Source organism: Mustelus asterias, chromosome 24 (assembly GCF_964213995.1).
Source record: "Mustelus asterias chromosome 24, sMusAst1.hap1.1, whole genome shotgun sequence".
NCBI lineage: Eukaryota > Metazoa > Chordata > Chondrichthyes > Carcharhiniformes > Triakidae > Mustelus > Mustelus asterias.
This window is the reverse complement of record NC_135824.1, coordinates 10,466,797-10,483,339: the sequence shown is the minus strand read 5'-3', so window position 1 is coordinate 10,483,339 and position 16,543 is coordinate 10,466,797. Positions and strand designations below refer to the sequence as shown.

General features: G+C 39.3%; 1 protein-coding gene across 3 annotated transcripts in view; it reads right to left on the bottom strand.

Annotated features, from left to right (window-relative positions):
- Positions 1–16,543, bottom strand: part of ctc1 (CTS telomere maintenance complex component 1) — an 84,063-nt gene that overhangs the window by 1,047 nt on the left and 66,473 nt on the right. For all 3 annotated transcript variants that reach the window (XR_013500764.1, XM_078241284.1, XM_078241285.1), the window contains 2 exons: positions 15,141–15,306; positions 12,598–12,727 (listed from right to left, as the gene is read on the bottom strand). Coding sequence is in view for 2 of the 3 variants with exons in the window: in XM_078241284.1 (XP_078097410.1) it covers positions 12,598–12,727; positions 15,141–15,306 (296 nt within the window). In the remaining variant the exon portion in view is untranslated. The remainder of the gene's footprint in view (positions 1–12,597; positions 12,728–15,140; positions 15,307–16,543) is intronic.

Sequence of the window (16,543 nt, the reverse complement as noted above, 5' to 3'; positions counted from 1 at the left end):
TCTATTTTACTTCCAAAAAATAAACAGCATTCAAACTAGACCAATTTGAACTCCATCTTAACTTAAACCAGCCGTCTCTGGATGTATCATAGACTAAGTCTATGATATAGCATACAAATAAGATAAACATATAATGTAACATTTTTTTTCAAAGCACCAACATTTTTTTTAGCCTCAACGGTTCAACAATTCACCAATATCTTAGCAAAAAAATTCAAACAAACCAGAACTCTTCACATCAATTTCAGTTATCTGCAAGTCTGATGGATACAGTACTACTGAAATGACACGCTAACAGCTCAATGACTACGGCAGAGTTTAGAAAAAAGTAGCTTCTCATTGAAAGCCATTACTGTAGTTCCAATATACTCTGCTGAAACCTTAATCCATCAGGAATTTGCTATCCAACTGCCTCAGTCCACACTGGCATATTTCCTGCAGTATTGCTGATTGCAAACTGATACAAATTTTGTCTGCACTTGGCAAATTTGCTCAAGAAATAGTATCCCATGTATGTAGTTTTTTACTAGGGGGTGGGGTTAGAGGACAAGTGAGATGGTGGGAGAAGATTTCCCTTCAGTTTATTTTTTTCTCACCCAAACTGAAGCAGATGGAAAGTAGCCTCTCCAAACTGTGCCAATGCTGCTCTGTAACCATAGCTAAATATGTGCGGGAAAAATACCCCAAAAGCAAGAAAGGTATTCAGCTAGATTATCTCATCTTCCTTGTATCCAAATGTGACCTCCTTTGTGTTCTCCAACATCAGTTTTCAGGAATCAGGAACTTGAGAGCTGAAAATCATGGACTTTAATCCAATCTTGTTGCTCTGCAGAGCTGTACATTAATACCCCAATGCATAAATCACCAGATCAGTGCTCTGTACACCTTAAATAGTTGGGAAAATTAATGGCACATGAAGTCTATTGCCCTGTTTTTGTGCAGTGAACTGTGTTCTTTAATCTATTCAAAAACTGAATAATTCAGAACCTTTCCTACAATTTAAAAAAATCTCTTCTACAGAGTTGACAGATTTTTAAGTAAGTAAGGTCTTCCTGCAGTAAAATGACCAATATCTTTGCGCTATTGAAGCAAAAAGGTTGACAAATTTAAATAAGAAATTCCGCATGTAATTGGACTGCCAAACCACTGGCTACTACCTTTGCCAATTCCTACGAAACCAACCATTTTCGTTTAAAAGTGGTCACAGCTTATTGGAAGACTGCTGAAAAGCACAGGTGAAAACGTACTTACACCACAGCTGTTGACTACATTCCAGCCTGTGCAACACATAATCGGGGATGACTAATTATTATTGTCAAAGCTACCCCCAGGAATAACAATTATTCTGCCTCAACAACCGTCATTATTTGGACCCCAAGATTATAGTGGCTTGAACTGTGATTCCTCCATGACTAACGTATTGAAAAGTCATTTACATTCTTTTTTAGAAAAATGTTTGCAACTGAAAGTCGATCAATACCGAACAAAAGGCTGATAAGAATTCATTTGACAGAAGTTCCATTTCCTCACCCCTTATGGCTCTACCAACATATCTTTTAAAGGAGAATCTATCTGATCTTTAATACTCTATATATAACTAATGTATCACTCTTGATTTTGCTTGCTACCAATTATTAATTCATCTCTGTTTTCATTACTTCTCATATTTCCTTTAGTTACACTGAACAATTGAAATCATGATTCCCAACTTGAATTTTATGTTTCCTTGTGCAACATTTAACATACTTCTACTTGGACCTTAGGTTTCTCATCTCCTTATTTAGCCACTAAAGTCTTATACTTTACTAGCGCATGGGGATCAGCACACATAACTTAGTGGTAACTCTTTCAGAGAGTTGATAAAAACCAAATGGGCTTTTGGTTTCATACTTCTCCTTAATCCTTCCCATAATGATTCGCTTCATTTCTTATTTAATTTCCCCTTTATTCTTTTCATGGCTCCAAAATGTACTTACCTGAATTCCAATACAACACTAGATTAAACAAAAGACTTTCTATTGAAATACAACATAGTAATTGGCCTGAAGTGCAAATTTTTAAAATTATAGGCGAGAGTACAGAAGTAAAGCAATGATGCATTTATGTACATGTTAGGCTACTTAGCAGATGGCTTTGGTGAACTCACAGCCAGGGCATTAAAGCCAAAGAGCTTCCAGGATACAGGAAAAGGAAGCAACATTTATGAGAAAGACTTGTGATAATGAAATAAGTTCCACTGGAGAAAAGATGATAGAGAAGGATTAGAGGTTTTAAAATTACAAGCTTTGGTAGAACAAATTAAAATAATCTCTTTTTGGGAGTTGGTGGCAAGTGGACATGAATATAAAATTCAAGATTGTTAGAATATATCATTAAACATCATGGAACACAAAATGCTTTATCACAGGAAGTACTTAAAGCAAAAGACCGTTCATTTTTAGGAAAAAGTGAGTAATTGGCGAAGATACAGTACAAAGCTATGAAGAGACAGCAGGGTGGCGAAATTGGCTTTAGATTTGTTTTGCCAAAGAGTAAACACAGACACAATGGGATGAATGGCTCCCTTCTGCGCTGTAAATTTATCTGACTTTATGGTCAGTGATCTTGCTAGAGGGTGGTGGGAGCGTGGAATACGGTAGTGGTGATGGAGGCGGATTCGATAGGGTCTTTTAAGAGACTTTTGGATAAGTTCATGGAAGTTAGTAAGATAGAGGGTTATAGGTAAGCTTAATAGGTAGGGACATGTTTGGCACAACTTGTGGGCCGAAGGGCCTGTTCGTGCTGTAGCTTTTCTATGTTCTATATAATTGGATAATGGCATGATAAATGTGCATGAGTGTAAAGGAATACACATTTACACAAATTAAGTAGACAACTGACTTCAGAAGTACATTTGTTTTGTGGAAAATAATTAAAGATTCAGATTCAGGCAAGTTAATAGAAATAGAAAGTGTACAACATAAAAGTGGCCAGTCAGCCCATCCTGCCTGGACCGACCAATGATTTAGATGAAGGTACTGAGGGCATTGTGGCTAAGTTTACAGATGATACAAGGATAGATGGAGGGACAAGTATTATTGAGGCAGGGGGGCTGCAGAAGGACTTGGACAGGTTAGGAAAGTGGGCAAAGAAGTGGCAGATGGAATACAACGTGGGAAAATGAGAGGTTATGTACTTTGGTAGGAAGAGGAGGCACAAGCTACTTTCTAAATGGGGAGAGAATTCATAAATCTGATGCATAAAGGGATTTGGGAGTCCTAGTTCAGGATTCTCTTAAGATTAACTTGCAGGTTGAGTTGGTAGTTAGGAAGGCAAATGCATTTTTGCATTCATTTTGAGAGGACTAGAATACAAAAGAGATCTCACTGAAACTTACAGAATACAGACAGGCTTGGACATGGGAAAGATGTTTCAATTAGTAGGCAAGACTAGGATCCGAGGACACAGCCTCAGAATAAAGGGATAACCCTTTAGAACTGATTAGGAGGAATTTCTTCAGCCTGAGGGAGGTGAATATATGGAATTCATTGCCACAGAAGGCTGTGGAGGCCAAGTCATTGAGTGTATTTAAGACAGAGATAGATAGGTTCTTGATTGTTAAGGGATCAAAGGTTACGGGGATAAGGCAGGAGAATGGGGTTGAGAAACTTGTCACGATTGAATAGCGGAGAAGACTCAATGGGCTGAATGGCCTAATTCTGCTTCTATATCTTATAATCTTGTGGACCACTAAGAGTTATCCATCCTAATTCAACTATAGGTCCACAGCCCTGTAGGTTACAGCACCTGAAATGCATAGCTAAGTATTTTTTTACAAGGCTATGGCAGTTTTGCTTCTACCACCCTTTCAGGCAGCAAGTTCCGGACCCTAACACCGTCTTGGTGAAAAAAAATTGAATTCCCTCTAATCCTTCTGCTAATTAAAAACTTTTGAATTTATCACAGGGGATAAGTTGCCGAGTTACAAGTACTATTGCAGTGGTTCTATACTAGGAAGGGTCAATTCCCCCATGAACATGCAGTAATACTGGCTACGTTATAGGGCGGCACGGTAGCACAGTGGTTAGCACTGCTGCTTCACAGCTCCAGGGACCTGGGTTCGATTCCCGGCTTGGGTTACTGTCTGTGTGGAGTTTGCACATTCTCCTCGTGTCTGCGTGGGTTTCCTCCGGGTACTCCGGTTTCCTCCCACAGTCCAAAGATGTGCGGGTTAGGTTGATTGGCCATGGTAAAATTGCCCCTTAGTGTCCTGAGATGTGTAGGTTAGAGGGATTAGCGGGTAAATATGTAGGGATAGGGCCTGGGTGGGATTGTGGTCGGTGCAGGCTCGATGGGCCGAATGGCCTCCTTCTGCACTGTAGGGTTTCTATGATTTCTATGATTATAGATGTAGCAAAGGGAAAAGCCTAAAATACCAAGTATGTGTCATTTTTAAACAAGTATATTACTTATATTTGTGGTTTCAGAGTCATATTAAGAAACAATGATTGCAAGGTCATGGATTCTGATGAAGAGGATTAACCAAGCCATTTGAATTCAGATACATTTACAAGGGACTGCATATCTACAGGGGAACTCTTTTGTACTTTAGCGCAACACTGCCACACCAATGCAACTGACAATACAACACTACCAGATAAACTTTCACTCACTAAAGCAGATGGTCTCAAATTGCAGAGCTGCTTTGATGGTTAATCTGCTTCCAGATGAAATCAATGCATCCTTTAAAATCGGGCTTTTGAAGCGAGCAACTTATGCATTTCTGAATTTTAAAATACTGCAATGCAATATTTGCAAACACTAGATCATCAGGTTTCCTTGCCCAATACTCGGGAGAAACAATGAAGAGTATTTCTCAAGTGGAATGTGGGCTGCAGGTTAAAGATGTGTGACAAAGAAAAAATTAGTTAACAGCTAGAAATCCAAGGATGCAAGAAATCTTTTTTAAGAAGCAGGCAAAACGAAAGCACAAGCATAAGGTAGATAAATTCAACAAAGGAAAGATGAAGATAAATTAAAAATAGAGGAGGAAAAGTATAAAACAGTAAATGGGCTAAAGAAGGGGAGGTTCTGGGGACAGTCTCTGGGATTTAAATCAATTACCTTAACACTATTGTCAGACCATCCATCGGGGTCATGTTCAGCATCTGAGTTATCCTCAGTAAAAGGGAAGGAGTGAATGAATACCTGCTGAGAGTTTGTAATTACGGATAGCATCAAAAAACCCAGTCACAAGCCTTCTATCGCTTAGGAGCAGCTCTCATCTACTCTGGGGATGCAGGGTCCAAGGTACATCTAAGAAATGTTAGACTGATGTATTGGCATGATGCACATACACAATGCTTTGGAAATGGTCACTTTTTGGAGAGTGTAACATGGAGAACTCCAATTTCTCCAATGAATAGCAGATCCAAGTGGTGAAAAGAAATCATCCATTCATGCTCATATCAAGAAATGGGTGAAAATGATGTTTGCCAGTCATGAAGCAGGTTAGGCCAGAACAAACTCAACTTGTGCCACACTGATGCTATACAGATCTTTCTTTGGCTCATCACCCTTCTCGCTGCCTCTCACATTATGAGAGAACACATGTTTGTCTTGGATAAATTACATAATGGCTTCAAGAAGACTGGCTGCATCAACTGGAGAGGAGGACTGGCAATGCCAAGCAAGAATTTCTGAAGAAGTCTTCAAAAGATATCCACTGGAGGCAATTGTCATAAGTGCAGATTGAGAAACCAAGCCAAACATGATACAAAATTAGCATTACACTTGAATCGGAAGCATCTGATGCACTGGTCTTTCCTACTAGTCATCATTTACATGCCACTGCACTTGTTTCAGATTCAAGCATTGCATTAAGATTCCACATGAACAAATGGCCATAAACTAAAAACTCTTTGGAACCTCAAACATTATTTTACACAGCAAGGTTGAATGCCAGCAACTTAACAGTTGCAACGTCACACGTATGTGGTGAGCAGGTGCCAAGAAGATGAAAGAACTCAGGCTAACCACAATCTAATTTCAGACAGCACCGACTTAGAAAATGCAAGTTCAAAACCCTTGCCTCATCTCATAGGGTGATTTTCCTTATGCACATACTGCACAGGCGTTAGGTCACACCCACCCTGTTTCTATTACAATTATGTTAATGAAGTCAAAATTGTAAATTTTCTCTCCTCACCATGTTGCTCTATCCTAGGTGTGTAGAAAATACCAAGACAAAGTGATATTGTGGGAAATAAGTGTAAAATAAAGGCAACAGGGAGAAAAAAAAACACCTTCATTTAAAAAATACTTTTTCGCTGCTATTACAGCCAAATTAGTTCTCTGTGCAAGTCATAACTTGCCATTAAGGCAAGCTCAAGTTTAACATTAAAAAGGTTTTATAAATTTTACTCAGCTCCTTCAATGTCCCAGTTGTGAAAGTTACCATTGAGACTGGCATGATGAACTACTGCCGGTATGATTGCCAGTCTATTAGCTGGTCTGCCTTAGCAGCAGCCATGCCACAAACAACATGGAGGAGATCAGGAAGGGCTCCCCCATCATGTAGATACTCTGGGATGCCTTCTGTAAAATGCATTTGTGCACATCTTATGGACAGAATTGGGCGAATGGCTGGCCAACATTCATTACAGACTCCCAAATGAAGAACTGCTACTTCATAAAACACCAAAAGACCATCAGCATCTTTCAAATCAAAACTTGAGTCAATGACTTCAGGAGAAAAGGAGGAAAGAATATTCAAGAAGCAAATATACTCAATTCATCTACTTTTAACAAAGTGCACAGAAGAGGGCTGGATCCTAATCAGGTCATGCAAAAGACCATCAGAACACACGTTTATTTGAGCAGATAAATGTTTCTTCTAAAGTATTTGTTTCTTCTTCTGCAATGTAGCCCAAAACAGACAACACTGTCATGAATTAGCAAGAATCTAGCGAATGGGGCTGTAGGGTGCTTCCAAATAGAGACCTGTTGCAAAGGTCAAGGCCCAAAGGTATCAAAAGGGAAGAGTGATGGAGAGGAAACAGTAAGACTCAACAGACTTCATTTGATTACAGTTCCTGGTGAGGCTAGGAATCTCCATTAGGACCTTGTTCTCCAATTATATGACTAATATGACACAGCAAACTGAGGAAGAACGCAGATGATGAGTCAGGGGACTGGGTAGATATGTAGAAAATGCAGTTCAATCTAATTACAGCAAAGCCGTACGTATTGGGAAGAGATTGTAAATCTGTATTTAATTAGTCTGGTTCTAAAGGAGTAGAAAACAGAGAACCAGAGATGTACAGCTTCTGAAAAATGGGTCTTCGAGAAGAGGCAGATACATAAAATAGAAAATGGGATTCTGGGGTTTGAAATACCAAAGCAAGGAAATGATATTGAATCTGTCCAACACATAATTTCAGTTAAAGCATCACTCCATTAAGGAACGTAGATTGCAGCCATGGAAGATAATAGATTCGCTAGAACGACATCAAGCCTGGCAGAATATGCAATTACAATTAGATTCAAAAGACCCAAGCAGAAAAGGCAACAAGAAAGATAAAGTGTTCCAAGTTATCCATATTGTCAAAATATCGTGAAAAACTTATTTCTCATGGGTACTAAATCAGTAAGGAGGGGCAAAAACTGAAGATTAGTACAAGCAAAGAAACTGAAATTTCCAAAGGAGCTTTTCATTTACATCAAGAACTAACAGAAAGCGATTAAAATCGGTATGCCAGCTTGGCTCAGTTGACAGCACTCTTGTCTTGGAGGCTGTAGGATCAAGATTCTTTCCAAGATTTGAGTGCATAATCTAATTTGGCACCTTCAGTGCAGCATCAAGGAAGTGCTGCTTTGCAAGAGGTTTCATCTTTTGGATGAAATATTCAGGTGGATGTTAAAAACCCCGACAGCATTATTTGAAAAAGAACAGGGAGTTCTCGTGATATTCAATCGAAGACCAGTAACTCAACCAACAGCACCAACAAATGGCTGGTCATTCATTTCATTGGTATTAGTGATAGCTTCTGTACATAAAATGGCCACCGCATGAGCACACATTACTGAGGCACTTAACAGATTGTAAATGAAGCACCTAGATGTATGATAAGCTGATACATAGTGATTGTTTTCTTTCAAGTCAATGTGTCATTTAAGGAAGAATTAGAAAACAAAAGAATTAGATGTTAAAAAGGTACAGGAAATTAACACAGAAATTACAGTTGATAGACCTGGGGAGGCACTAGCACCGACGCAAGCATAATGCATTGAAAAGCTTCCTTCTTCATTAAACAGTCTTCAAGTTTATCAAAGGGCAATCAGGTAATCCGCTCCATTTGCAAAGGTGGTGTGCAAGATTGAGCGGTGGCACGGTAGTTAGCACTACTGCCTCACAGGGACCCAGATTCGATTCTGGCCTTGGGTGACCTCCCTGTGTCTGCGTGTGTTTCCTCCGGGTGCTCCAGTTTCCTTCCAAAGATGTGCAGGTTAGGCAGATTGGCCCCTAGTGTCTCAGGTTGTGCAGGTTATATGGATTAACCATGGTAAATTTGTGGGGTTACAGGGATAGGGCGGGGGAGAGGGCCTGAATAAGATTCAATGGGCTGAATAGCCTCTTCTGCACTGCAGGGATTCCATGATTTGCTATGAGATGTCACTCAAATTATTCTTCCTAATTGGGTGATAATCTCTGACAGTGTGTCCAAAATCCAAAACAGAACTCAGCGCAGCACTACAATGCAAAATCTCTCCAATGTCACAATGTTCCAATATACCACACCATCAAATAGTAACATTTGAGCTAGCAATTTTATTCAATTGCCACCTCTAGTGTCACTTACTCCTAAGGAATAAATGACTATCAATCATACAATTTTTATGATAAAATTTAGTCAGAAGGAACAAGCCATAGACTTACTTTGCATCATGGCATTGAAAGCTATTTCCTCCCACTTAAAATGTTAACTTTGGCTCAGTGGTAGCACACTCTTCTGGGTCAGAAAGTTGTGGGTTCAACACCCACCATAGAGACCAGCGAACATAGACTAGAAAATCAACTCCCATAATATAGTGCTTTTAGCGTTGTTAAATGACCCCAAGCACTTCATAGGAGCATTATCACAAAGCAAGAAGCCCAATAGATATGAGGATATGCTAAAATAAAGAGATAGGTTTTCAGAAGCAACCTAAAGAGGAGGGATGCAGGTGCAAAGAGGTTTGAGAAGGGAATTCCATTGACCAAAGGAATAGGCAATGATGGTGGGGAGAAAATGCTAAAACTGAGGCAGCAGCCAGTATAGATCAGTGAACAGGAAATGAGTTGAGTTATCAGGACCTTGTCTAAGTTAGGTTATGAGCAGTAGAGCTTCAGAGAAATTCAATTTTATGGAGGCAAGCCAGGAGAACACTGAAATAGTTGCGTTTGGAGGCAATAAAAGCATGGAAGAGAGTTTCAGTAGACAGATTGAGGCAGAGAAGGGCAGCATTATAGAGGTGGAAGTAGGCTGTCTTGTGATGAAAAGAATATACGTTTGGATGCTCATCTTCAGTCAAATAGGATGCCATGGTTGTGAACTGCAGAATCCAGGGGTAATGGTGTGGGATAGAAAGAGAAGGAATTGAAGGCGATTCTCTGGCTACAATTAGATAGGTAAGGTTAAACATCAGGCAAAGGGCAGTCCCAGTCTGGCCAGGACAGGCAGTGGAGAATGGCTTGGTCACCTACGAGTTGGTCAACTCGAAAACAATTGTCAAGTTGAGAAGCATGAAAATTGGTCGTGTGTCATGATCAGTCACCGAGGGTGTGATTTGTGGCTTTGATTATGCTATTTCAATGTTTTTGCAGGATTGGTGCCTTGTACAGTATTGAGTGCAGCACTGTCAGAGATGCTTTGCTTCAGATAAGATTTTAAACCAAAACAACAACCCCTTTCTCAAGCAAGAGTATAGCTACATTCTCTGATGAAGAATAAGGCAGTTCTCTCGCTGTCCTGGCCAAAATTTATCCAAAATCAACATTGCAAAGAGAATATCTGGTTATTTAAATTATTGATAATTAGAGAAGAGAGAACAGAAACCTCAACTGGCAGAAACCACCCAAATTTCCGAGGTGACGTAAAAAAATTTGTATACCCACTGCAAATGTTTCACCAATGTCATGGATACCAAACCCAGTCCACCCAGCAATGGGAAATTTCAGCTAATGCTAGAAACCCAAGTTAATACCTATTTGAATTCAACCATTTACAGACAAATAAATCACTCTAAATGCAGCCTATGTAGTGCAAAGGTTTAATATTCTTTGTCCTTAGCCAGTGGACAAATATTCTCTTTTTCCTAAGCAAGTAAAATAGGATACCCGACAAAACATTATTTACATCACAATAAGATATCCTAGTGATCTTGTCAATACAAAATATCAAATTCATTGCTGTAATTTGTAAAGGAAGTAAAGAAACCTCTCACCTCAAAACTATGAAGTAGCAAAATTTGGAATTGTGAAATTTTTCATTTCACACCCTAAGTTCATTGATTTTTCTGAACAAAATTAAAAGTTTCATCTAACATGTGAATAATACAAAATGAAATAAATATCACAAATCTCTGCCAAATCATTTAAAAATCAAAGCTCTTGATACAACTTAAGTCTTTCAACTGTGAACCATTTTAGCTCGAGTTCAACAAATTTCAGTCAGCATAGGAAACCCCAATTTATAATTCCAAAGCAGTCCTAGTAACATTCGCGTACCAAAGTCACTCCTTGCAACCATAGGAACATCACTATCAAAAGGGAAAGTGGAAAATAAGTTCAAATCCGTGAAGATGGACACGAGTCCTCCACGGGAATTCTTTGCATGGCAAGTTCTTGATCTGAAGCACGCTTTCTGGAAAGGTGCTTAAAGTGGAGCAATCAAGCATCCCATTGAAGGAGGGTGGAAAAACCTTCCAGGTCAAACAGAAGCCAACCTAAAAGCTAAGCTCTCATGTCTGTTTCAACAACCTGTTGAAGAACAGCATGGGTGAAACGCGTTTAAAGACAAACGTGTGAAATGGATGTGCAAAAATAAGTAAGGTGGGTGGGGGAGAGAAGTGGAGAAAAATCACTTTAGGAAATGAGATGGAATGGCAGAGACATTTCAGTTCATTGGTTAAGAGATATAATCAATAGTCCCCACAAAGTGTGGTCTTAACTTGTCTCTTAATCAAATTAAGATTACATATCAAAAGAGAGACAGTAATTATTTCTCTCCCTTTTTGAAACACCAAAAGTTGCTTCATTGCTGCCCTTGTGCCACTCTCATGTGGGCCAATCTTCATGCAATGGTATTGTTATTGGTAAGCAGTATCATGGCCAAAACCAATTTTATCCACGAAACAAGCGCTTTGCGACTGCACTGACAAAACGCTGATAAAGAATAGAAACATTGATTTTACTCCACCTTCCTTGTTGCACTAGCAAGGAGTGACACACCAGGGAAAAAAAAAATAGTTGATGGTTTAACAGATCAAGGAGGTCTGTGTCAGATGACATCCTTAGCCGTTAGTCACAAGCTTCTCTGAAGCTAAACGCTAACAGCTACACAACAAATAAAACTCTGCAGTATGTTTATATCCAAACATAAAGGAAAGTAATGGGAAACTTGGAAAGGTTCATTGTATAAGATGTGAAATGCTCAACAATATTGAGTACATTATTAATCTCGGATTAAGAGTTTGAAGCTTTCCAGCAGAACGTTTGATAATTTAATGCCTTGACAAATTACAGCAGCGTTGATGTCTCTTTTATAAAGAATTAGAATGGACAAATTTAAATGAAGTGCTTGATATATCGGTACATAAGAACATAAGAAATAGGAGCAGGAGTAGGCCATCTGGCCCTTCGAGCCTGCCCCGCCATTCAACAAGATCATGGCTGATCTGAAGCGAATCAGTTCCACTTACCCGTCTGCTCCCCATAACCCCTAATTCCCTTATCGATCAGAAAACTATCTACCCGTGATTTAAACGGGTACGGTAATACACAAAGCACGGTATACAACGTTTCATGTAGATTCTTCATTAAATGTGCCAAACATGTTTTATCAGTGATCATGGTGTGAATCCAAACTTTTGTAGCAAGGGATCGCTGTGTTATATAATTTGAAACTTTTAGCCAAGTCGTGTTCCATTTACAGATGTTGAGCTCACAGCAAATCCAGTGCATCAACTGGAGTGAATTTGAAGGAGTTCTAAACTTAGTTTTGAAAGATGCAAATACTTGGGTGAATTTTTTGCCACACCACAAATTACATTTTAACATTATTACACTTACAAAGCTATGCTTACAGCTTTACAGGAACACCTATTTGGTTGAGTCGGTAAGAAATAAAAACAATTCCTGTCAATTCCATTTTTATGAAATGAACAAAAGCACAAGGCTCAGCCAAATGTGATAATTGATCAGCAATACTGCAAGATAATCAATAGAGATGGACAATGAATGTGAAGAGTTCCATTTATGGGTAGCATATCATTGGTTGGTGTTCCACACATCATTCCCACCCCTTCACAAATCTGCATCAAACAATCATCTAGAAGAATGAGAACAGGGCAACTTACCGGTCTGTCCCAATTTGGGTTTGCCTCTCGAGTCAAGTCTGAAGGCAAGTTGAATGGGTCTGCAGACAATGGTGCTGGTACAGAGTACTCCAAGGTACTGCATTAGGACATCTCCAATAGTCTCTTCATGCTACAATTTAGAGAAACAATAAAATTAAGCTCTCGATAATCAGACATCACAGTTGATTCTATGCAATTATTCACTTTCTAACCATCTTTGAGCTTATGCTTGCCTTTAACAGAATGCCAAGCATTCTGCTGTTAAAATGGCAGCCCTAGTTGAAATTTTGATAATTATAGACTCATCTCACTTAAAACTATTGGTTTCAACAAAGGAATTTCATCAATACTGTCATTTATATCTAGATTTACTTGTTGTTGGAAAACAAAAATGGAAGGTCAAAGGTATGCAAAATAAGGGCCAGAATTCTCCGGGTGCCCATGCCCTGCCGTCAGAGGACTGAGAATTTGGCACTCGGCCAAATCTCCATACACTGCAGCAGGATGGGAAAACCCCACAGGCGTAAACAGCTGGAGAATAGCGCCCCAAAACTACATTTGGCAGAAAAGCAGAAAACTATTTTCTTTGAGGTAGCTTTAACAAAGGGAATTAAAGCTCCATTTGAATCAAAGGAGGAAGGGCATGAATGTTAGTGAAGCAGGATTGGGACTAAGGGTAGAGCCGAAGGCAGGAGACCTAACAAGAGGCCACTCCTGCAAGAGATAAATAAACTCTCTCTCTGGAGAAAAGAAAGAAAATATCTGCATGGTGGTACTGAAGATGATGGAAATGATTACAATATAGTGTAATCAACCACTTAACTTGAGGATTGGAAAATGGGTGTACTGAGAACATGCAGCATGAAGGGTTCTATTAAGAAAAACTTGGACGGGTTCATGGATGAGAGGGGTGTGGAGGGATATGGTCCAAGTGCAGGTCAGTGGGACTAGGCAAAAAATGGTTCGGCACAGACAAGAAGGGCCAAAAGGCCTGTTTCTGAGCTGTAATTTTCTATGGTTCTCTATGGTTCTAAGGAAGTCTAGATAGGGTGGATGCTATGAGTAACAGTTCAATAATATACATAATGAATAATGCGGAAGAGAGGCAAAGGCATGGGTTGATGGAGAAGAAAGCAGCGTGGAAGTTGAGTAATCAATTGCAACAGACTGTGATTTGACAGAAAATCAGATCGTCATGACTGTGTCTTTGGCAAGAGACCATACAATTGTAACTTTTTTTTTAGAATTTCACAGTGCCATATTCTGTTTCAGGAAATGCTGGATGATTCACCATTGTGTCCTAGGACAAAGTTCCAGAATGATCTAAAATTTACAAAGTTGTTGGAATGACTATGCTAAAAACATACATGGATTAGAACAGGACATTCAAGATTGACTGCTTTAAGATGACCAGCTTTCTCAGGTGTAGGTGGAACAGAATAAAATTTCTCAGGACTATTTATTACTAAGGAAATACTCAACTGTTTCAAAACAAGAAAGTGGGAAATAGTGCACCTTTACTGCTCCACTGCATAGCCTGTTTTAGCCAAGGTGAATTTAAAATAAATTTTTCACCTTTTACCAAATTATTTCAACTGTAGCTGGTATTTGTACAGCAGCTTTCCTGTGCTGGAACGTCCCAATTGTCCATCGAGTGAGTCCATAGCCACCATGGGGGCAACAACATTTGCCATTATTATTCTGGCTGATATCTGGAACTACTGATAGTGGAAATCGTCCTGGGGACTGGCACAAACCAGCGTTCTATTACCAGCATGGCATGAGAACCTGCGAGTTGGCATTAAATCGTTTCAATATTAGATCAAACACTGGAACTGTGAAGCACGACAGAAATAGTGAAGTGATTCTGGATGCATTTTAACCAGAATACACACTGCTCCACTTTATTTATCCTAATTCGTCATCAACTGGATATGGATTTATAAGTAATCAGGGATTCCAAAACAGATTCAACACAAAATCATGTTTTTTTCCCCAAAGACTAAGAAGCAGTAGACAGTTCTTAGTGTCTTAGCTTTTTTTAGAAAGCAAGAGATGCTCCATATTTAACAGGCTTGGTGAGAATGTGATGTCTTAACATATCTAGTCTGCCATGGAATTAGGAATCGGAGCAAAATTGGCAATGGTAATTAGAAGGTCTACTGTAGAATACAGTATTGGAAGGTGAATTCCTGTGTCCTGGTTTATATTTCTCCTACAAAACACCAAAAACAGATAAACAGATTGTCCATTTTGGTTTGTGGGACATACTTGTGTACAAAATGGTTGCTGCATTATCCAATATAACACTGGCACAGATGTAATGGATGGCAAGCACCATAAAACTTTTCAAAAAAAGGTGCTATATCAATTCAAGTGTCTGCTGTGATTTGGTGTTTTTCTTGTAAATGTACAATGGAAATGCAGAATGTGAAAAATCAGTATCCAAGGAACTAAAGTTACAATTGCGCTGAAACTCAAGTTCTGAAAACGTATCCTGGATAAAGGATTCTCATCAAAAGGAGAAAAGGGTGTTTACTCACCAGTTCATTTCCAGTGCGACCCTGGTACTGAAAGTACACTTTCCCCCTCGGGCGAATGTGGTGTTGTAGTCCTTCCCACTCTGTTGTGCTGAGTGCCAGCAAGTCTGCCACCTGTTTATCTTTGCAGTACACCCGTGCCTCTGCAGTTCCATCCTCCACAAGAAGGCTGCAACAAAATGGTTCTCAGTATTAGTCTAGGTTAGGGGTCTCCAAACTTTTCAGTACGAGGGCCACATCGTATATTTTACACATTTTCAGGGGCCAAAGAAAAAAATTAGTTTTATAAATGAACTGGCGATGATTAAGCCTGTGAGATCAAATGAAATTCAGTTTTGAAACAACAGGTTTCAGAACGGAAGACATATCCACATATTTTCCGCACAATGCTTGTTGATGGATAATGCAATGCAGAAACATGGGCTTTGAGAATCCACCAACCTCACAAGCTTTTGTGATTTGTCCAACCAAACCTTTCTTCACCCCAGACATGTTCTTTCCTCCATCAATTGTCACGCATTGCGGTTTATTCCACTCCAGGTTATATTCTAACAGTTTTTTGCAATTCTTTGAAGATGTCTTCTCCAGTTACTGTGCTGTGCATGCTATGCACTGATGCTAATTCTTGTGTCACATTAAATTCACTGTCGACGTCACGGATGAATACGAGGAGTTGTGGTGTGTCTCACACATCAGTCGATTCATTAAGTGCGAGAGAATACAACTGAAAATTTCTTGCTTTGTCTGCAATTTGATGAAGTATATTGCTTCCTATATCCTCAATTCTACGAGCAACAGTATTTGGCGCAAGACTGATGATTTTGAACAGATTTGCTTTTTCTGGGCATAACTCTTCCACTGCTTCCATTATACACTCTTTGATGAGATCTCCATCGGTGAATGGCTTTCCTCTTTTAGCCAACACATAAGCTAGTTTGTAACTGGCCCTGGTTAAAGTTTCATTTTCAGTTATCTTCGGTGTAAAAAAAGCTTGTTGGGAAAGCAACCTGCGTTGCATTGATTCAAATTTTTCCGAACGCTGTGTTCCTGTGAATTGGGAATAACTTGGTTCATGTTTGGTCTCATAGTGCCGACGTACATTGTACTCCTTCAAAACTGCAACAGTTTTGTTGCATATGATACACAAGGCTTTATCACCTGCTTGTACAAAGAAGTACTTTACACCCCATTCTTCATTAAACAGGTGGCATTCACTGTCCACTTTCCTTTTCTTTTTTCCTTCTATAATTGAATTGGTCTGAATTGCCGCCATCATTGTCATTGTTCTCGCTCATTTCAGACAGATGGAGCATACGGATTGGATAAAGCAGCTGTCACTCAGTCAATGCAGAGCGGGAATTGGATAACAGATGTCTCAACTGCTGATTTGTTTAATGAACTGTCAG